The sequence below is a fragment of the Rhinolophus sinicus genome, chromosome 1, assembly GCF_057876585.1.
Source record: "Rhinolophus sinicus isolate RSI-liver-muscle chromosome 1, RSI-T2T, whole genome shotgun sequence".
Taxonomy (NCBI): domain Eukaryota; kingdom Metazoa; phylum Chordata; class Mammalia; order Chiroptera; family Rhinolophidae; genus Rhinolophus; species Rhinolophus sinicus.
Window position 1 is genome coordinate 41760537 of NC_142501.1, and position 23488 is coordinate 41784024.

At 37.9% G+C, this 23488-nt stretch overlaps 1 protein-coding gene across 2 annotated transcripts in view; it reads right to left on the bottom strand.

Moving 5' to 3' along the window:
- The window catches only part of TMTC1 (transmembrane O-mannosyltransferase targeting cadherins 1), a 230195-nt gene that overhangs the window by 8751 nt on the left and 197956 nt on the right, over positions 1-23488 (bottom strand). For both annotated transcript variants that reach the window (XM_074325861.2, XM_074325860.2), the window contains 5 exons: positions 19627-19735; positions 5737-5839; positions 3470-3605; positions 2561-2705; positions 1211-1348 (listed from right to left, as the gene is read on the bottom strand). In XM_074325861.2, the coding sequence (XP_074181962.2) occupies positions 1211-1348; positions 2561-2705; positions 3470-3605; positions 5737-5839; positions 19627-19735 (631 nt within the window). The remainder of the gene's footprint in view (positions 1-1210; positions 1349-2560; positions 2706-3469; positions 3606-5736; positions 5840-19626; positions 19736-23488) is intronic.

Sequence of the window (23488 nt, forward strand, 5' to 3'; positions counted from 1 at the left end):
ACAAAATCTAGGGCTGACTGTCTTGCCCTGAGCACATCTTAGTCTGGCCCCTCCAACAGCCTCCTCTTAGGTCCCGGTGCCCACTCTGCCTGCAGCACCCACTGCCCCACCCGTGCAGCCCAAGATCCCGTCAAAGCACAAATCTGATAATATTGCCCTTCTCCTTAAAACCCCAAAGCTTCTCCCAGGATAAGGAGAGACTCTGTCCTGGTCCCAAGTCTTGGGGGTTAGTCCCCAGCAACCTTTGCGGCTGCATCCCATAGTGCAGCCTGCTCCATCACGCCCATCCTTCAGAAAGGCCACTCACTGTTGCCACAGGGCCTTTGCACGTGCTGTCTCTTGCCTGGCACTCTCTTCACTGTCCCTGTTTGCCTAATAACTCCTATTCATCACTCTGTCCTCACTGTCACGTCACTCTGTAGGCCACTCAAGTCTCACGATTATATCCTTGTTGGAGAGAATGTTCCTCTTCAGGATATCACTGAGCACAGATATAATCTACATTGGTTTCGTGATGACTTGTTTAATCTCTGTCTCCTCTTCTCCTGTCAGCTCTGTGGACAAGGGCAATGACTTTTTGGGGGTGTCTTGTACCATTTTATTCCTGGTGCCTATCACAGTGTCTGGCATATAGCCAGCCTCTAACCAATACAGAGGGTGCCCAAAATATATATACACATTTTAAGAAAGGAAATAACTGTATTAGAATTGCAATACTCAGTATATACCAATAACAAAAGATGAATACAAGTCATGTGTATATGTTTTTTTGGCACCCCCAGTATTTTGTTGAGCCAGTTCATGAATTTACTGGTTATGTGACTTTTCAAATGGGGAGAAGCAATAACAGTTGCCACACAGGTCACTGACCTGCCTTACAGGCTTGTTATGGGGATTCTATAAACAATATATTTGGAGGAACACGAAAAATGATAACACATACAAATGTCAGTCTTTATAGAGTTATCTGAAAACAAACTGAGATAATACCACATAAAATCTTCAAACCAAGGATGAGCCAAGAAAATATTATTTCAAGGGGACCACTAGGAGTTAAGGGGGTATCTTATCTTAAGGTACCCATAAGATAACATATGCAAACTGACGATATTTAAGACTGCCAGCCTTGTAACTGGGCAGACTGGAGAGCCACTTAGGCACAGCCCATTTTCTGCCCACGAATCTAAACTCCATACAGTGTCCTCTCTACCTTGTCATGGAGCTCTTGCTTGCTGTAGATGGCTGACAACAGGCGATAGCATTCAAGGCATCCAGTCTCCTCTGACACAATGTGACTGGTCATCTTTTCAGCTTCTTTTGTCTGACCCATCATGGCCAAAACCTGAGCCTGCAAAACCACACAGACTTAGCTCAGAAGACACTTTGTTATTTCTCTGTCAAATAAAGCATCCCTGAGGAGAGGCATTCAGGAAACACCCCAGATGAAAGTGCTCAGCATCTATTTGTGACTCACAGAGAGGGCTGAATTACCACAGCTTATATGCTTTCATTTTTTTTTTTTTCCTTTTGTTTCTTGCTTTCTTTATTTAGGTACGTGCATGCATTTCTGCATGAATGGCAGGAGCATCAAAGATATCCAATGAAATGACTGCCTTTTCTAAAAAATTTACTAAATATGTCAAAAGAGAAATGGTTTCCCATGAAACCATTTATTTGCAATAAATCAAACTTATTACAAACAGCATTTGAACAGAATACTGTTTGTAATAAGTTTTATTTATTGCAACTCTAAGGAAAAAGAAGAGTAATAACCCAGCAATTAAAATAAAAAAATATTATTATTAATTGTCTTGCATTTGATAACTATACTGTGGTTATGTTACAGAATGTCCTTGTTTGTAGGAACTATCGCTGAAGTATTTGGAAATAAGAGGTATGAGACCTATAATTCTCACATGGCTCAGGAAAAAGCAACATGTATTAAAATGTATATGCGCACCCATTGATGCCTAAACATGCACATAACAGGGGTGCCAAAAAAATGAACTCAACACTTTGGTCACTGTTGCTCAGACAGTAGTTCACTGTAATGAAGTGTCTGGATGCTGATGGTAACCACTTTGTGCACCTCTTGTAATTGCACAAGTCAAACGTGACTTGTATTCATCTTTTGTTACCAGTATATTGAATACTACAATTTTAATACAGTTTTCCTTTCTTTAAATGTGTATACATTTTTTTGGCACCCTCTTTATATACATATATGTACATACACACAAACATACATACATGACGGGGTGATAAACAAATGCATCAAAATGCTAAAAACTGATCCATATGGATGAAAAGGTATATATGGGAGTTATTTAAAAAATCTCGCAAATTTTTGTGAGCTTGAAATTATTTCAAAACAAACTCTTAAAAGTATTTTTAGCACCCATGTCTTTTGTGAAGAGCTCTAACATTGGTTATATGAATATTCGTAAATGGATATATTATCTCATTCCAGTTCCCGTTCTGAGGCTTCCCGCCTACGGCTCCCTGTACTGCATGTTGTGCGTTTGTTTCCAGCTTCATTTTCTTTAGTCCACCTACTCACCAGTGCCAGGCGGAGTTCCCTTTGAGAAGGCTGAAGTGCCGCCGCTTCCCGGTAAATCTGCAGAGCCTCATCATAGCGGCCAGTGTTGTAATACAGTGCTCCCAAGGGTGATAATATCTCAGCTTTGCGTGTCACCTGCAGGGCACTGAGTGTTGAGAAACACGAGTTAAAACTTTTCTTCTAAGAAGTACATTTCCAAAGGTTAAGACGTAGAGGAAGGGATGCCTGTGTCCAGGTTTGATACTTTGCTGCAATGTGGTCTTTGTTTTTATATCAAGAAGAATGTTGACAAAAAAAAAAAAAAAAGATCATGGTGTCACCCTCTGACCATAAGAATTCTCTAGTGACCAACCAATATGGAAACTGAGCCCTAAGGATCTTTTCCGTGAATGGCGATAGACTCGTTTTGATGTATGTACAGTATTTCATCTATATCCGTTTTGGAAACTGCTATTTGTGGTTTGGGTTGTAGTCCATAACTTCAGAAAACAGTGGACTAGTTCAAGTGGGAATAAATTCCAACCTTGGTTTAGCACCATGTTCTAACCTCCAGGCAAAAAACGTCATTAATGGGGACACCATTTAGAGTGTTACATTGTTATCTTTGGAGATGAGAATCTGTACTGCCTGTATTGGCAACATTTACTAGTGTTCTGAGAGTATGTCTGTTCCAAGTAACTAAAAATTGGATGATATAGTCAATAATAGCATAATAACTGAGCAGTGATAGATGTTACTAGACATCATGGTGATCACATTGTAAGGTATATCAATGTAGAATCACTATGTTGCACACCTGAAACTAATATAATATTGTACGTCAACTATATTTAAAAAAAAAAAATTTTAAATGATGGGGGATTGCAGAGGGCTCTGGGCAACTTACAAAGTAAAGAAAAACAACTTTACCGTTTATACCATTCTTCAGCCGCACTATTGTCTCCCAGAGATCTGTAGAGTCTCCCCAGGTTCACCATGGCTACGTGATGACTTGGGCTAAGTTTGATGGCCTGTTGGTAATGGGCCACTGCCTTTTCTGGAGAGCCTGTAACCAGTGGTGGGTTGGGAAGAGCAGAACACGCCTTACTCATAAAATACACACGGTCTTTCCTTTCTCTTCTGACGTATATCCTTCGTCTTACAGAGTCATGCCATCAATTATTCAGTTTATAAGTTACCTTGCATTTTGGCTTCTTCTTGTCACTGCCTAACTTTGCACCATTTCTCTGTTCATTCCCATTTCCAAAAACATTAATGAAAACAAGCAATAGCAACTAAAGCCTATTTCTTTTAATATATATATATATATATATATATATATATATATATATATATATACATATTATTTCAGTAAAAGTGTTTTCTGGCTGTTGCACTAGCTGATATGATATTTTGAGATTATCAGTGAGTTTTACTTACACAAAATATTGTTGCTTCTCATTATACAAAAAATAAAAAACAGAATAGGATATGATACAAAGAAAAGTAATTTCTGAGGGTCTGTCTTAGTTACTATACTGCAACGTAGTAAGTGAGGCACTGCTTTAAATAAGTATGTGTCAGCTGTATCTTGAAAATCTTTTTGAGCCATACACATTTATTTAAATGGAATTTACTTAATGGGACTTTAATAATAATAATTAATAATAATAATAATAATACCACCTTGCATTTATGCAATGCATTGTATATTTAGAAACACTTTAATGAAGTGATATTACATGATTCTTGCAGGTATTTTTTATTTTAAATTTCAAGCTGCCTCTTGGAATTTAAGAAATATTTTAAAACAAACAAAATTATCACTTTACAGATAGAGACACTAAAATGCAAAGACATGAAGAGATGTGACAAAAATTCTAGGGCAGGTAAGGGTCAAGGCCTAAACAGGAATCAAGTCTCTTTAGTCTGATAAGGTTCCCCAAAGAAGTTGCCTGGTGAAATTCTAGCTAAGTGACTAAACTTCAGAAGAGTCTGAACTCCTATATGGAATGGAATGTTTTTCCCTACACAGACCTCTTTGCGAGTGCACCTTCTTTGAATGCAAGTTTGACTAGGAGGGGCCAAAAACGACTAGGTACGTACAGATCTGGGAATAGGTTAGGGGTGATGGGGAGAATTTCACCAGTATGAACACACGAATGCAAAGGAAGTGGTGGGCAGATATATATCGTGGTCAGCGAGGTTTATGAGGGGTGGGGATCAGGGTGTTACTTTTTTGTTGTTGAAGTAGAAGGAAGAGGATTAGACCAGGCCACAGGAGGTCTCTTCTGGTTTTTACATCTGTGATACCGAATTTATCATTACATTGCTAATGAACCAGCAGGTGGCACTGCAAAACAATTTTACATGCCAAAATAAGCGATGTTTCTTAAATGAATCAGAATATAAATGTATGTTCTATAAAACAGAAGAACTTCCAATTTCCCGGAAAATAAGGACCCTTGCAAGTATTTCATATTGACAGAATAATTGAAATTAAATTTTACTGCAGAGCAGGTAGTGTAATAGTCAACGAGAACAAAGTGGTGCTTTTTGCATTAAATTCAAATATCTTTTTATTCTTTGTAAGTGTTCATAACATGCCAACGGCACATGGGGCACAAGTCATAAAGAAGACGGAATCCCCACTAGGTAAAGTTTTGCATTAAATAAGATGGAGTAAATGTAATTTACATAGCATTGTTGTATAAGAATACTGTAACAATTATAATACAGTTTCTGTAATGTATATCATGTAAGGAACAATAAAACAATTCTGAAGCCTTTTTTTTTTTATCAGTTGTAGAAAGTACTTGCCATCTGCCAGTTAACTAGAGGCAGGTTGTGCATCCTTGCAGAGGAACATTTCATTACCATAGATTTATAAGCTTGAATAAATGATACTCAGAGAAGACTGCTACTCATTAAATCATCAATGCAACTTCCTGCCACCTGGGGAGTTTTCCTAAGAGATATCCTTATAAGAACTGGGTAGATTTTACTGAACTGAGCCTCAAGATTTAAAGAAATGACAGCCCCATGGTCTAATGTGACTGTCAACAGTGTGAGGGTCCTGCCAAGCCCGGTGAATTCTGAGGAATTATTTGGGTGGTTGCCATGCTGCTTGAGAGTGAAAGAGAGAGAGGAAGTATTATCTAATCTCAACAGAACAGGTTCTCTTCCATTTCACTTACCAGTATCAACTAAGAAAACTCCATAGTTGTTATGTAAGTCTGAGCTGTCTGGACAATTCTTTATTCCAGCCTGGTATATTTCCTCAGCTTCCTTAAATCTCTCCTTTAAAAGAAAATAAAGAAAAGTAAATGAGAAAGTTTTAAAAATTAACAGTAAACTGAATGGTACAAATGGGAAAAGCAGAAAATAATTTACTGAGCATCTACTATGAAATAGGCACTGACATCAAACTCTACATACTCCGTCTGAATGAAAGTCAGTGCTAACTGCACACATGCCTACAATTCATCAGTGTTTATTTCCTTCAGGGCAAACAGTTGATGTTTACTAAGAAGTTATGTCTGGAAGGATTTGTCCTCTAGTTGGGGAAACAAGCTCAAAATGGTTGTCTGAATGATGCTTTCCACCCAGTAATTCTCTGGATGAAAATGGGTGATGCATCTATATAGGAATATCTTCCCAGGTGATGGTCTGCCTGGGAGACAGGGTGGCCTGGGATACTTGTACAGCTGCATGTGCAGAACCAGCATTCTCTTTTACCTACACTGCATGGTTTAGTTGGGGAGCTTTTGGGGACAAGGAAGGGAGGCTGATGCAGATTACGGGAGGGCTTTGCCTTATTCTTTCCTACTTGAAATATTTGTATAGCCCTCCAAACTTTTTGCCACTTCCCATATCCAACCTGAGCTTTCCATCTCTGATGTGTTCCCTGCAACAGGAATATATGTCTCCTCAAAGGCACACCTCCAGCTCCTAGCTCTGTGGGAAGGCCCAGATCAACCGCCACATCTTCAATGGATCATTTTCTAATTGCCCTGGTCTTCTACTCCTCTAAATATTCACATGAACACACCTTTAATAGTTCTGAATTCGCTTTTAGGTACGTTTTTCATAACCATCTGAGACTGTTGAGTCCCATATACTTTACAATATGGAGAGTAACACCTAATTAATGAATCAAAGCTACCCAGGTTCTAACAATTACTCACAAGTAAACAATTTCACAGTTTTTCCTAGGACTGCTGTGAAGGTCAGGTGAATGGAAATTATCTTGCATAAAACACATTACAACTTTTCCTTTAATATGCTCGGAGCATGGACATTGCCCATAATTTTATCACAAGTTACTTGTACTAAGCATTCAACCAGACAAATGAAAGGGGAATTCACAGCATCGGTTTTCTCAGACCTGACACCTTAGCTTGTGAATAAAAATGTTCTGAGTGCTGAGCAATAAGCCAAGAAGCCTACATCTGATCTCACCCAGAAAAGCAAAGTAGATTTTACCCTCTGTAGAATGACCAATGCCATCTCTTTCAATCCACACATTAAATACCACTTTGGGGATAAAATGTGGTTTGAATTTGACAAATTTCACTTATTTGAACAATAAATCCATAGTCCAGCAAGCATGGAGATCCATGTTTCTAAAAATATGCATTTTCTAATGGCCAAATTCAACAAATGGTCAAACTCAAAAAAAGATAAAGATGAATGAATATCTCCAAATATCTCCTTTCAATCTACTGAAGAAAAACTTTATGAAGATACCATCTATTGAAGGACTAGTAAATTTGTGAGTGTGCGAGTGTGTTGTCAAATGGGGACAGGCAGAACACAAATTATATCAAACTTCTTTTTTTTTTGATAAAAGCTCTAGCACATTGTAGGTGTTCAAGAGACTAAGATCTCTCAACTTCAAATCATTCAGTGCAGTCCAGCGTTGGAGAAATGCTTCAAGCTTACAGTCAGCTGGGGAGGAACGTTCCCAGGCCATACAAGCTAGCGAGAGAGCACAGGCTTTTTGAGTCACTCAGATCTGGATGAATCCTGGCTTTCCTACCTAATGATAAAGCAGGATCTTGTGACATGCCTGTGCCAAAACAGTCAAATTGAAATACAAGTCACTGCTCTTTGTTATCAAGTATTATTTAAACAGTGTCCTCCTCAAGTACTCAAAGAGGACCACTGGGTACTTATGAGCAGCATATGAAAGAGGTGAGTACAGATGCTCTGAGCTCAGGTGAGTTGTTACTGCAGCCACATCAGACATCAGGACCCTGTCCAAGGGGCATTTGAGCCAACAGTTTCAAGTTCCTCTCCCAGCAAACCTCTTTAAGTAGCTCTAAGTGAGAAATAAGTAACTAATCTGGATGTTTTATTCTTTTAATTTTCCTTAATCAACCTTCTGATACAGAGATCAATAAACAATATCTCAGCAGCAACCAGAGAAAGGATACCCTGGCTAATCCAAAACTGGGTAATCGTTCCTGAAAAATCTTGAGTTTCCAGTGTTACCATCTGACCAGTGTTGTGTTAGACACTATCTTTATTTTTATAGGATCAAGTTTGCTACTTTACATGACACTTTTAACACACACTAACATAGTCATGGTAAGATAAAATAAAATAAACAATTATTAAAAATACAATGATGAGATTTTCAGCACTGGAAATAAAAGAATATTAGAGCTGGAAAGAACATTAATAGAACCTAATTAACCACCATTTTTAACAAATGAAGAAACTTGAGTACCAATTGATTAAGAAACTTGCCCAAGATCTCATAGATACAAGGGGACAAAGACAAACCTACCATGTTTATTTCCCTGAAAATAAGACCTAGCTGGACAATCAGCTCTAATGCATCTTTTGAAGCAAAAATTAATATAAGACCTGGTATGTTATGTTATGTTATGTTATGTTATGTTATGTTATGTTATGTTATGTTATGTTATGTTATGTTATACTATACTATACTATACTATACTATACTATACTATATTATATTATATTATATTATATTATATTATATTATATTATATTATATTATATTAGCCGGTCTTATATTATAGTAAAATAAGACTGGGTCTTATATTAATGTTTGCTCCAAAAGACACATTAGAGCTGATTGTCCGGCTAGGTCTCATTTTTGGGGAAACACGGTAGGTTTTCGGTGGACATACAGGGAACTGGTAAACCCTGAATAAAAGCAATATTTCTGGAAATAAACAAGGGTGTATCTGGCACCAAAGGAAACAATTGGGATATCCACCCATCCATCTATCCATCCTCTCAACACATATTTTGTGAGCATTATCCATAAGCCAAGTGCATAGTTGAGACAGACGAGCGAATGAGACAGACACATCCCGCCCTCAGAGACAACTGAGTAAGATTCAGACAAGAAGGAGATACTGCAATGTATGGTGACAGTGTCACGGGAGGAGAAGCATCAGGGACTTGGGAGGCAACCAGAAGTGACATCCAGACTTATGGTTGGAAAGATATTCTACACCTGTCAAATGTCCAAGGATGCTGATGACCACTAACTCCAGTAGCTGTGTAACATACAGATGTGCTTGGAAAAGATCCGTGGGTACTTGAGATCTTAAAAACATCTTCATAACTAAACTGCAGAAGAGGTAAAAGGTGTTTTTCCTGAAAAGGAGTAAACTTGATGTCTTTACATTCTAACTTCCTGAAGTCACATACAACAGTAACAACACTTCAAATGCAACTACTGTTTTATCGGATGTAATGTTACTTTTCTATATTCTTGCTGACTCCAAAATAGACAAAGAGATCACCTTTTCATCTAAAACTTCTCTTACTTTTGGCTTTACAAGCGGGGTTTCCATTAGAAATTCAATTTCCAAAGTCCGAAGACGTAATGGGATTTACTTGCATATCAGTAGCAGGTAATCACTCCTCTATACCCCTGGGAACCCCCAAGGGCTGTCTCAAGATTCTGGCTCTATGAAAAATGTCTTCAATATCTGCCTTCCTCTTCCTTTCGCTTGACTGTAAATTTCATGGAATGACTAACTTCATTTATTAAAAAGTGAAAGGGAACGGCCACTGCAGAAGAAAAATACCTTCCAGGTTTATTTAAAATAAATCCCACGTTCTCTGGAAGGGCAGTGCATTTATCTTGAAAAGTAGCAGGAGTTAATCCCAGAAGCTCAACTTCACACACACACTTTCATTTACCTCTCCTGGATAGATGTCTTGACCTAAGTGTGACCATTCCTAGTCTCTACTGATTTGTGAGATCTAGGGAAAATGAACATAGCTATTTATAGAACCACTTCAATTAAAAATGCTTGGGACCCAGAGAACGGTTCTGACAAAAACTACTTTCTGCTGCACATCAGAGTCTTCAACCAAGCGCTGCCTCAGCATGAAATCAGCCTTCGAGGGCAGTGGTTAAAAACGGGCGGCATGCAACCTCGGGCTTCTCTCCAAGGCTCAAAAGCATTTTCAGTGGGGCTGAAATAAAAATAGGCCTTCAGGGAAAGATAAAATATAGTCAACATCTCTACTTTTTACAAGCTGTAATTACCCAACATGGTATGTTTTTTACCTCAAAAAAGGAAAGTAAAAAGTAGATCTTCTGAAAAAGGGACCCTGACTGTAATTTACTCTCTTGGACCAAACTGATATGTTTGGAAAAATTTCTTATAGTTGAAGTTGCAGCAACCAGGAGGACAAACGGACATGGGCTTGATGTAGCAACCCCAAACTTCTAGGTTTTAGGACTCTTGTACTCTAAAATTCACTGAGAGAGCTTTGTTTATGTGGGCTATATGTCCTTAGCCATAATAGAAACGAAGCTGAGAAATTTTTAAAGTATTTCAATGATAATAAACTCAAACATTATCATTAAAATGATAACATATCATTAAAATGATAATACACTCAAACATAACACATTTATATAAAAAATATATTCCTAAAGCAAAAAAAAAGTTAGTCAGAAGAGTGGCATTATTTTAAATTTTTGTAAATCTCTTTCATAGAAGACAGTTGGATTCTCATATCTACTCTTGGGCTCAATCTGTTTTTATATGTTTTTTAGTTGGAGTATATGAAGAAAACTAAATGTAGACGTTTAGTTGGAAAAGAAGAGAATATTTTTACAGCTTTTTCATAATTGTGCACACATCATATAGCCTATAAAGAACTACTGTATGCTCATGAGAAAACGGGAATGAAAAAGGCAAATTGCTTGTTGGTACTATTATGAAAATTGCATAGACCTCAGGGATCCCCAGTCAACACTTTGTGAACAGCCAGCTTAATAAGTGGCCTGTCACAAAGGGTACTTACTGCATGGAAGGTATAGGATACAATAGTCCAAAGTGGTGAAGGACCTGTAGAGATGTGGGTTGGAAAGCTGTCCTCATGCCCTGACACTAAGGTCATGCATCTGAAACTGTTTTCTAGAAATACTTTCACTCTAGTCAATGATGTGAGCACACAGAGTCGTAAGGTACCTCCCCATCCACCAAATTACTTTATTTTATTTATTTAAATCCAGATCGCTTGAGAACAAGTCCCAGTGTACTTACTAGCAAACACTGGTTACTCAACAATATATGGAGAAAAAGCAGTAGGAAGTATTGGTTACAGATTTGCTATACCCTCATCAGATGTTGCTGAAATCTTGGACAGAGATCTGAATTCTTGAAGAGACTAGAGATCTAGTAACTACAAAATTAAACGTGGGAAAGATTACACTAAACATCTGCCATCTTTCAGAAAATACGTAACTTTATTATGACTAACAAATGACTTTATTTACTATTCCAAACCTAGGAAGTTTAGGACCAATGGATGTGTTTAAACTCATGTCAATGACTTCTCTCAGAAACTCTTCAAAACACAGCAGTTCAAAACATAAAGCTGAAATCAACAAACGAACGATATAAACAAACAAACAAAAACTCATAGATGCAGACACTTTGGTGGTTACCAGAGGGTAAGGGGGAAGTGGGGATGGTAGAAGAGGGCAAAGGGGGTCAAATATATGGTGATGAAAGGAGAACTGGCTCTGGATGGGGAACCTACATTTAAAACACACACACACACACACACACACACACACACACACACACACACCACGCATAAAGCAGAGATATCTGCTTTCTTGGCTTCTTCTTGGCATTTATTTATTTATTTATTTATTACTTAATTTTACAAAACAGTTTTTCCACCCATCAGTCATTATGTACTCAACATGGATGTTTATGAGAAATGTGCTCTCAATATTTGATGTCTAATTCTCTTTCACATTCAACTGAAATGAATTAATTAACTTGGCATTCCTTTTCACGAAGGAAATGTTAGATATTTCTGATCCTGAATTTTCTTATCACACAGCAGACTATGATCAACACCACCCTGTGACAATTTCAGTAAGAGAGACACATTTTAAAGAGGAAATGCCAAGAATCATAAAAGAAGCGAAAGAGAAAGAATGACAAGAATGAGTAACCACAGGGGTATAGCATTGTCAGGAGACTGGGAACAGGGAGAAAACCCGCACTTGCCTAGAATTGCAGCTTCCTTCTCACGCCATTTCATCTTCATTCTCGGCATTTCTAATCCCATGACTTTCTTTCTATTAGAGGAAGGCACCTCCAGTGTCTCCACCTCAGAGCCCTCAGGTTGTCTATGCCCTCTGGCCAGAAAGCTTATCCAATTAATTTTTACCGAGTTAGTATCTATAAGTTCTTCAAGCATCAGATTAAATGTCACTCGTTGGCCACTGCTGCCACTGCCCATACACCCCTTCTGACATTAGGTCAGGTCCCCTTAACATTCTCACTGGTACTTTCCCTTTGCACATTTGTCACAATTGTGTTAGATATCGGGGAGGGAGGCCAAGAATGTAATTCTTTGTTTAGGGGTAGCCTTCCCTTCCAGACTCTAAGTTCCACGAGGGTAAGTCCCATACCTTGCTACTTCAACAATCTCTAATGCTTGGTGGTACCTAGATGTTCTATAAATGTGTGCTGAATAACTAAATCAATGAATTCCTAAGGTAGGGTCCAGTTCAAGCTGTGTTGGCCACATATGCAGTGCTATACATGGCTGAATCTACCCAAAAGGTGGCATGTGTAGGACAGAAACTGACCCTGAACCTCATACTTTTAATCTATACTTCTAAATTATATTTAATTGTTCCAATTTTCTTTTCATTCTTGTATCAGGTGAAGTCATATCCCAAAATACATGAAAGGAAAATATTTTATTTTAAGTGTTATCAAACTAATTAAATGAGTTTTTCAATAGACTATAAACTTGGGGCTAGCCATAATTTGCAGTGGGTCAGAGTCATAAACAATGTTAATTTTACTTCCATTACGGCTAATGTAATGCAAGCTCTATAATCTAGGGAAAGAGTAAGCTGGTTAAAAATGATGGTGGGCTTGTAAATGTTTACGATTCTATCTGTGAAGTTGGAGTACGGCCAGTTCTGAATGCTAATGGAGAACCAGAAGAGAGGAGCAAGCCACAGACCACCCTGACTTTGAATCTAAGAGTTTATTTTCTGTGCTCAGTTTTCTTCTTTGCTGCAATAGACACAGAGGGACGTCAGCTCTCATCTGGATACTTTCATGTCTCTAACTTCTATGACAATTCACCCTCCTGGGTTTCCTCTATCACTTCTTTACTCCCTTCTGGCCCCTTGCACACACAGCCTCATTTACAGTGGCCCATTACCATAGTCCAATCATGGGAACCCAGCATCATACAGTGAAAGAGCCGTGGGGAAGGTGTTGAGAGACCAGGCCCTAGTCTGGGTCCTGACACTGGTTATTTGTGTGACCTTCAGCAGCACTTAATTCTGTACACGTCATATTTTTATCTATAAAATGAAAAGCCTAAAAAAGAAAATCTTTAAAGATTTTTACCCTCTATACTATTCTTCATTTTCCCCTCAGAAAAATTACCTACTCAGACTATGTTTTCATTTATAAAATCCAAAATATATCTTTCCAGCCCTGATCTCTCTCACTGTCATCTGTCTATGTGGTTTTTTTTTTCATTTAACTGTTCCACTAACATTTAAGATGCAAAGGTTGTACACGGCTGGTGACAGAGCATATTGGTACCACTCTTTTGGAAAGCAATTTAGTAATGTACCCCAAGAGCAATTTAGTCAAGTAGGTCCATGAAACATGCTGATGCTCTTTGATATGGGAATTCTACTTCTAGGAATCCATCATTAGGAAATGATTCAAAACATTGTTTTTTAAAAAGCCATAAGAAAAGAAAAGTTCACACACACACACACACACACACACACACACCCCAAATGACCAACAGTTGAGATATTATTATGTAAGTTATAATGCATCATTTTGATAAATTGGTACGTAGCCATTAAAATGGTTTTTATGAAGGCCATTTAGTACCATGAAAATATGTACAATATTATGCATAATTTAATGGTAAGTGAAAAGAACAGGATACAAACTATATGTGAATCTAAGTATGAAAACAAATAAGTCAATTTTAAAACCTGCGGATATTTAAAAAAAAGATAATATTTGTTACTTCCAGATATTATATTATCGTGAAAGCTATATTTTATTTTTTCTGATTTTTCCTCACTTTCCATTATATTTATATAATTTATGCAATTGGGGAAAAAATGTTGAAGCTGATCTCAGTTCCTCCTTTCCTAATATCCTGCCTCTGCCTGGCTTCCCCATAGCTATTAGTGGTTAGAATAGCTATCTCAATCCTTCAAGTGCTCTGACCTGGAGTTCTTCATTTTCTATTTTTCTTTACCTTTCAGTCTTCACATGCAGACAGTCTCTAAGTACAAAGGGAATCTTTTCCGACAACACAGTTCATCCATTCTCGCACTTCCTCCCTGAAACAAATCTCTCAACTACTCACACCAGAATGCAGTAAAAGCCTCCTCCAAAATACCCTATATATTTCCACAGGATTTTCTTCTTCCTCACATGTTTTAAAACCCATTCCTCAGATACTTAACCTTTGCTTTCTATTATCTATCAATTTCAAATTTGGGCTCCACTCTGGGCCTTAATATGTTCCACTATAATGTTGTCAAACTTATTAACCTATTTATCCAATGTCCCCTTCTCAGATTCTCTATTGTGTTCAGACTTACTTGTTACCCTCAGGTTCCAACAGTAATGAACACAAGATAAGTCCCAGATAAATCCTAGAAAAGATTATTAAACTCATGGTTTCATTGGGAGTGAGGATGGGAAATGGTATCTGCAGACAGCAGTATGCTGTCAGTAAGAGCAAAGCACGCCAAATGAACCTGTTTTCTTTTTTTGATAGAATCACAAACTTAGATCAGGGGAAGGCTTTCAGAAAGTGTCTGACAAGTCTCTGACAACATCCTTGTAGACAAATCTGACAGAGGTGAGCCAGACGATAATGTATTTTCATAAATTAACCAAAAGTTGAATAACTGCACCTAGAGCCTCTTGGGTAAACTAGAGGTCAATCTGGACAGAAGATTCTACAGACACAATGTGGGATCTTGGCAACACTTTTTGCTATGGATCTTGGCAACATTTTTAAATCAAAAATGTAAATAAGTAACTAGAAGTTATTCTTATTCGATTTGCCAATTGAAATAGCTGGAAAGAGTAATTAATACAATGAATGGTAGAAGAAAGGATTTAAAAAATCCTAGAACACCTGAAATTTCAGGCTGATATAAAGAAGTTGAATTTAAATACACATAACAATGAATCCGTTTATACAGTTCATAAAAACTTGCCTGCAAAATGGGTGAGAACTGGAGTAATGGACCGTTAAATTTTTCAGGGATTTCATTTGACTGGCTCTCCACCCTGAGCCAGAGCATCATGTGGATGCTAAACAACTTACATTATTCCTTTTAGGATATCATATCGTTGAGACACAGGATCTCAAGACAAGAAAGTAAGTATTTCTATTTCCACCCTGAATTTATGAATTACAGATTAGAAAGCCAGTTCAATTTGGGAGCCATATTGTCACAGAGAACATGGAAACTTCAGAGGCCATGCAAAGCAACATGACCAGAAGGAAAGTATTTGGAAATCAGGGTAAAAGAGGAACAAGTTATGACAAATGGGGTTAGCTTAGAAAAGAGATGATTAGAGAAGTGTCAAGACAGCTGTGCTTATAACCTGTGACCAACAAGCTCTCTGTTGGGCTGGGCCCACAAGGAGCAAATTACAGGACTGGAGGTTTCAGCGCAGTGTAGTAAAGACTTTCCCACTATGACATGGCCCACCGCCACAGTAAGCATGCACTGGGCATATGCACAGGTGGCACTGGAAGGTGACCTGTGAGGGAAGAGTTTCTCAAGAGTGTCACAGCTTGACTAAGGTTTGTAAACATTACTTTCGTATATTAATACCTCAGGTGCCTGAAACTGTGGAATGCTGTTAAATAAGGTTGTGTCACCAAGAAATGAGTTCCTTTGATGCCAAAGAATGTGAAGCTAGGTGCATTTTTTTTCCAGTAGTTTCTCTGTGCCTTGCCCGTGTATCTGAAGCATTGTCTTTATTACTAAAGAATTCAAAACACGAAGAAGACAAGATGTTGAAAGAGAGGGCAGGCAGGCCTGCGTTGTGCCCAATGGCTGCTCTGCCTCTTTGATGTTAAAATCACTTGCCCAAAGGAGCAGAAGAGAGAACCTTTCCATCCTTCAATTACATTCTTAGATCTCATAGCATTTTACATTCAACGCTACAGTAGGAGAGACTGGCAAAAACTGCGACCTTTGTAGGTAAGAAAAGATCATGGTGGCAGTCACAATTTTCTTAAAAAAAATTCCTGACTTCAACTAGGAGACATGCAGTAATAACTTTATATCAACTTGCCATTGTGGTTCACAGAAAATTAAATTTATCACGTACTTGATTTTAAATAAGGCATTTCACACTTTTTAGACACAACTGAGGAACAAGTATATATGTTGCCCTTTTTAGTCTTTACGTTCTATAACATTTATTAATAATAAGATACTGCAGAATGGAGTTAAAAAATTTCAAGGTCACTAAACATCTCAATCATTTTTAAAATAGTAATTGTTCATGAACTTAGAGTTCATTAATTTAAGAAAGGAATACAATCAAAACATTTGAATATTTATCAAAGCAAATCTCTTTTCACAATATTAACATATTAATACTTTATTTGTATAGAAACAATAGCACTAATTAGAGTGGAGCCTTAAGTGATTCGTTTAAATATTCATTAGCACTTAGTTGATGTTAAATGGGACGGTTTTAGACACCTTAAAATGACAGAGGCATAAGATACAGTGAAGAAAATATAGAATATTTATCAATGTTCAAATTTGGAAACTGAGGCCCAGAGAGGTAAAGTACTCTTCATCCAAGTCTGTGCCGTTGGTTACTATGAAGTGAGATCTAGAACCTGGTGTCCATTTCTCTGTCAAATGCTCATAATAGCACAGCACGGGGTAAGTGAGTCCCAAGGTAACTGAAGGTAAGACATCCTGTGTGAAGATCTACAGTACACAGTGAACTATCCTAAACCCCAGAGGCGGAATGGGTATACAAAGAAGATGCTGCTTTTCTTAAAGAAACTTGCAGTCTTGCGAGAAAAATAAACCTGATAAAATGTTTAAATTATAGTTCAAGATATTAATTCAAGAAATAAAAATATATATGATTAGCTTGAGAGTTGATGCATGTTCCCAAAAATGGTATAGCAGCTCCAAGGAAATACAACTCGCCATGAGATGGGGAGGTGGAAGAATGGTGGGGAAGGAAGTGGAAAGTGCACTGGATCTGAAAAATAGGCAGGATTTAGAGGGTGAGAAAGAAAAGATGGCATTACAGAAACTGTGTGAATATCTGTAAAGAGCTCCCCCAAAACAACATATGTGTGAGTATTACTGGTAAGTGAATTGTCATTTACTTTAAGGGGCAATTTTCATCTAGAAGAGCAATTTAATGTTTATTATCTGCCCTGCTGAGTTGTGAAAAAAGATATGAATGGGAACTATTAATGCAATTAATGCAACTATTAATGCTTTATTTATTTACTTGTTATACCTCATTGTTCCACAAAGAAACTGAGGCAGCTTCCAAAAATGTGGAACATAAATTGAATAAAATCAATTACTGAGGAAAGTAATAAACTCAGGAGTCACAGCAGCACACACAGAAAAGACTCTAGACTGGTTGTTAGGCGAGAAGGGGTGGAAATGGAGTTAACCTTACTAGCATTTGCAAGATTTTTCCTGCATTATATTAAGAATAAAACAAAAAGCTTGTAGTTCAGAAGCTTAACCTTTCCTAACCCTGAGACATGAGAGAAATTCCTCCCTCGAGTCCTCATGAAGGAGCCACTGAATGATGTAGGGGTGCTGGTCTCAACCCCATCCCAGACCCTACTGTGACACAGCGATCATTTCAAATCGCTGTCCCTCATGTGGTCCCTCGGTGGAGGGCAAGAGCATTGGGCTCAGGCACAATTTCATCACAACACAGTGTGGCCCACAGGCCCAGCCCTCCTTGTAATATAAGAGTAAATTTAGAATCAGTGATGGATTGGAGGGACGACATGTTCTTCAGTTCGTATTGATTCACTTAGTCACTCAAAATTTACTGATTGCATACAACGTGAGAGGCATGGGAATATGGCCATGACTAGAACAGACAGCCATTCTCACGGAGTTAAGAATTCTAGTAGTGGCAGAAGGATCACGGACAAACCAATACATGTTAAATGGTGATAAATGTTATGGGGAAAAGTAAGGCCGGGCTAGGTGAGAGAGAACGTGGTGGGCAGTGTGTGGTTGCTATTTAGAAAGCGTCATCACAGACAAGCCCTCTAAGATGGTAATATTTGGGCTGAAATCAGCATGACACAAGGAAGGAAACTCTAAGATACCAGGGAGAAAAGCGGTGCATGCCAAGGGAAGACAGTGCCAAGGCCCTGAGAGCGGCAGGCTTGGCAGTCTGAGCAGCTGTAAGACAACCAGCCAGGCAGACGCAGGGCGAGGGTCTTAGGAGCCAGAATGAGGTGAGCAAAGGAAAGAGTGAGGGAGTCAATATCTTTGGAAAACTTCTACTGTGTCTGCTTCAGCACAAGCCAAAGGCAGCTGCAGACTGCCAGTGTACACCCTAGTACATGACCATCATCATTTTAGCTTAAATATTGTGCTAAAACCGGCATTAAAATTACCCACTATTGACATGGGTTTTTTGCTAAAGCCCACCTACACTAAATGGAGACTATGAGAGAGACAACTAAGCTTATCATTTCTGACACTTAAATATCCATAGACTGTCCTAATTTTGTTTCCTGCTGAAACCTCCAAAGTTTTTCAAATGCAAATTGCACCCCTATGTATCTGACATGCAATATCTAAATCACTACATTCAAGCCAACTGAATATTGCAGGGTATCTTTCAAAGGTTGAGTTTGATTTTAAGACAATCTGGCAGTTGTGGGTTAGCAGAATTATTGAGGGCACTTACGCGTGTCAACAAAACAATATCATCAACTTAAAGAAGACAACTTACATTTGTTTCCCCATAGCTGGGGGCATGTATCCAGGTCAGTGAAAAGCAGTATCAAATCATTTAGACACAAAGAAATAAGGGAATCAAAATACTCCTCTATTTTATGTCCTGAGAAATGTTATCTCTTAGGAGCCCGTCCTATAAGCCTCTGTGATCTTCTAATAGGTATTAAGACATAGGATCTATAAGATGATTGGTAATCGGTTCCACACTGAGTTTAGAGATCTTAGTACATTGATAATTCCCCAGAAAAACTATGATAAATAGTAAGAAAACCAGCAAATACCATGTATTGTTCTTGACAGATTTTTGTCCCAAAGTGATAGAGACTATATCAATGGCCTATAATCGACCATCTTTGTCTCAAGAGCACCTACACTACACAGAGAATCCTGGAGTGAGAATACTAGGCTCATAATTTCTGTCAAGAAAAAAACTGACATAGAAATTAGTTGTCCATAAACCATCCGTACCAAAAATCTAATATGTAATATTAATTCATACATTCAACAGTAAATTTTTTTTAAATATGTAAAATTAAATGGAAATAATCACCTGCTCAGCCAATAATGAAGCTAAGCTTGAATATGCATCTGCAAACTCTGGACCATATTTAATGGAATCCTTCAGTAAGGTGATGGCCTCTTCTTTTTTCTCCTGGGATCTACAGATTATAAGGGTGGAAAAAGAATACGTTTTAATACAACTTTGTTTAAATCCTCTGATTAGACTTTAAGATCTTACTTCTTTTAGTGAAGATTAACCAATTCACTCTAGATTTTATTGTAAATAAATTGACAATACTGCCCCAAGTTGTTAACAGTTTTTGTCTGAATTCTCAGTGGAAAGAGATGTTAAGATGTAAAGGATGCTGCAAGATATTCACTGATTTTTCTACCTTCTATTTCCTGCTATGCACTTTTTGAGAGTTTTATATAATATTTTACAAGTTTGTTAACCAGCAAGTTAGACCCTCAGAGGAGCAATTTGGGGGCACTACCCAGTGGCAAGGGAGACAGTTTGCAACGAAGTGAAAGATGGTTTGAGCCCCTGCAGTATTAGTTGTACCACTGCAGGCTGGCCTCCTTTTGGTGGCTGAGCTACCCACCAGGGACAAGCCAGCCAAATGGCCCCTGTTAGTCTTTGTTTATATAAGGCAGAGAGATACATTGTATACATAATTTACGAAATTAGAAAATACTGTGACTACTGTCTGGCAAAGAATGATCAGCTATTTTATCCTATTTTTATTGAGAATTGAGGCTGGGTCCGTGTCCTTCATTACAGTCTTCTCCCAGTGATTACACTTCTAGTTTCAAAAAGGACTCAAGGTCCAAAAGTTATTGCCATTATTTTGGGTGATGGTTCTCTTTCCTGTTCGTGCCACGGAGAAACACTGGGCCACCATCCTGGTATCAGTTATCTTTGAAGCCAAAAATGTACACTGGCAACCACACTACGAGGACAATTCCACAAACACTGATCACCTACTAAGTGTTAGACATTGTAACTGGCAAAAGAAGAGGAATGAAGAATAGAACCCCGGAAACAATAAAAAGCACACCGCTGAAGGGTACCCCCATCTTTACCAGTTACCAATGCGGAATTGTGTGCTTATATTTATACGCTTTAGGATCAGCAACCATTTATTCAGCAATGAATAGCTACCATATGCTCTGGTAAATTTTCGCATAACATTATTAGTTTCATTCTCACAACGATCCATGCAGCAGGTACTATTGTGCTATTACACTCATTTTTTTTTTTTAATTTAGTAAATTTTTTTTAATTAAATTTATTAGGGTGACAATTGTTAGTAAAATTACATAGATTTCAGGTGTACAATTCTGTATTACATCATCTATAAATCCCATTGTGTGTTCATCACCCAGAGTCAGTTCTCCTTCCATCACCATATATTCGATCCCCCTTACCCTCATCTCCCACCCCCCACCCCCCACCCCCCTTACCCTCTGGCAACCACTAAACTATTGTCTGTGTCTATGAGTTTCTGTTTCTCATTTGTCAGACAGAAAAAGCAGAGAACCATGTGATTTCACTGATATGTGGTATATAAACCAAAAACAACAAAAGAACAAGACATACACTCATTTCTTGAATGAGAAAATTTGGATTTGGAAAAGTCAAGTGACTCGTCGTATTCCCATCATCCGTCTTCTGAGTCAAGATCCAGTGCTCTGCCATCTCATCACATCTCTTTATTCTAACTGCTTAGAAATCCATCTCTTTCTTCTGACCTTGCTGCTCAAAGTGTGATTCATGGACCAGTATCATCAACATCACCTAGGAGCTTGTTAAAAATGCAGAGGCTCAGACCCCAGCCAGACCCAATGAATCAGACCCTGCATTTAAAAAAAGACGCTCAGGTAATTTGTATACACACTGAGATTTCAGCATAACTGCTCCATGAATTATCAAAGGCAGCTGAGAGCAGCTTGTGCCATAAATACCCTATGGCTTTACGTCTCTGTAGGATAAAGATCTATAGAAGGAAAACTAATATTGACTCCACATGTTTGAGGTCCAAGGGCTAGAAGCAGCATATCATAAGGTGACTTTACCTAGGAAGATAGTCTTTTATCACAGACCTTGGGGAAAAAATTTTAAAAAAGTTATGTTTCCAGCATAGACCTTGCATTTAACTATACCATTTAGCAAACATTTATCACTGTCTATTATGTGTTAGCTATTTCCCAAGGGAGCTGGCTGTCTAGGCAATCCTCTCATTATTGGGCCTAGCTAATTCCTACTGAACCCCTTCGATGTACATTCCTGCCCTTGGTATCAAGGTGTAAGACCTGTGTCCTTAAGTAAATTGTCCTTGGGATGTTTCTTTAAAGTTTCATGGTTATAAGAAATTTGCATTACTGCTTTCTTGCTGATTTTAGTGCTCTTAATGCTGCTTTCGTGTTGATTTATTCAGTCAACAAATATTTAAAGAGTGCCTGTTAGACTCTATGGAAGCCCTCTATGTTTACATACTCTTGGGTTTCTATTCTAAAATATAACTTGACATATTTCTTCCATTGGCATATGTTTTTAAGTAAAAACTTATTTTTTAATCCTGGTAATTTGACCATTGATTTCATGGTTAGCAGAACTCTTTCTCCAAGGATTTCGTAAATCTTTTTAACAGTAATTTGGAAATCCTCCCAAAAATCCAAAGGAAGATACTGACTTAGGAAATAAAAGCTGAAAATTAAGTCCCTCAGGACATAATTTAGCTTGGATATTCTTCAAAATCAGCAGAAAAAACCCACAACAATTTGATAGTAAAATTTAATGATTTTCATTTGTCATGGTTCCCATCAAGATAGAATGGCAATTTAAACCTTTTATATATGAACTCGGTGAGACTACTTACCAATTAATACAGTCTAGGAATCTAAATACTTGAGGTCACCCATTGACATTGATGTGACACAATGGAAAAGTTAGCATCAATGTTATTCATAGGGAACTTGGATTCTTTGTGAAAAACTGTGTTTCTATTAATCTCTTGAGGGACTGACACATGCTCATAAAAATATCGTGTCTTGTAATTTCATTTAGTATATAAGTTTCACAAGATGCAAATACCAGCAGACAGGACATTCCCTGTTGGCTCAGCACACTTGGATGACTCTGCTTTTCCAGGGAGGCTTTCAGAGTCAGTTATTAGACTCCGACAGGGTTCAGGCAGGTGCCACCTTAACAGATATTTTAAAATGCTTTTCACAAAAGCCAAAGAAATTGATGAGTGTCAATTTTATTGTTGTTTTGTTTCTGAAAGGTAGAGGAATAGTCGGAAAGATATATTTCTTCTGTCATCTCTTTTTTGCTCACCCTCGGTGGAAGTTTATGAAACTGGGGTGACTTGGACACAATAACTAATAGCAGATAATTCATCTAAATGGAACCTTCCCTGGTCATATAGTAACGCAATTACCAGGTGAGAACTGACCTTCATTTCATCCTGTTTTTGAATTCAATAGCATCCCTTTTCATTTCTACATCACGGCCCATGTTTCTCTGATAATTATCCCAGATGAAACAAACAAACAGACAAATAAACAAACAAAAAACCAGGAGCAATATTCCTACACTGCTATTGGGTTATTTCAGTCCAGAGAGCACCTTACTCAGTTTTGCTTGCTAACAGCTGAGTTCATACCCTTAGTTTACAATCAGTTTCTAGTTCCCTCTCTCTTCTCCTTTTACTACATACAGACACTTGAAAGATACATTTTTTTTAGAGCATTGCTTTCAATACATTCTTCTATATAAAAATTTTCATTAATGCCCTACTACCTACAGATAGACTCTTAGTTTAAAACCCTCTATGATGTGGCTGACCAAGGTTTAAACATACCCAGGGACATACTGGTCCAGACAGACTGGACCTTCGGCATCTATT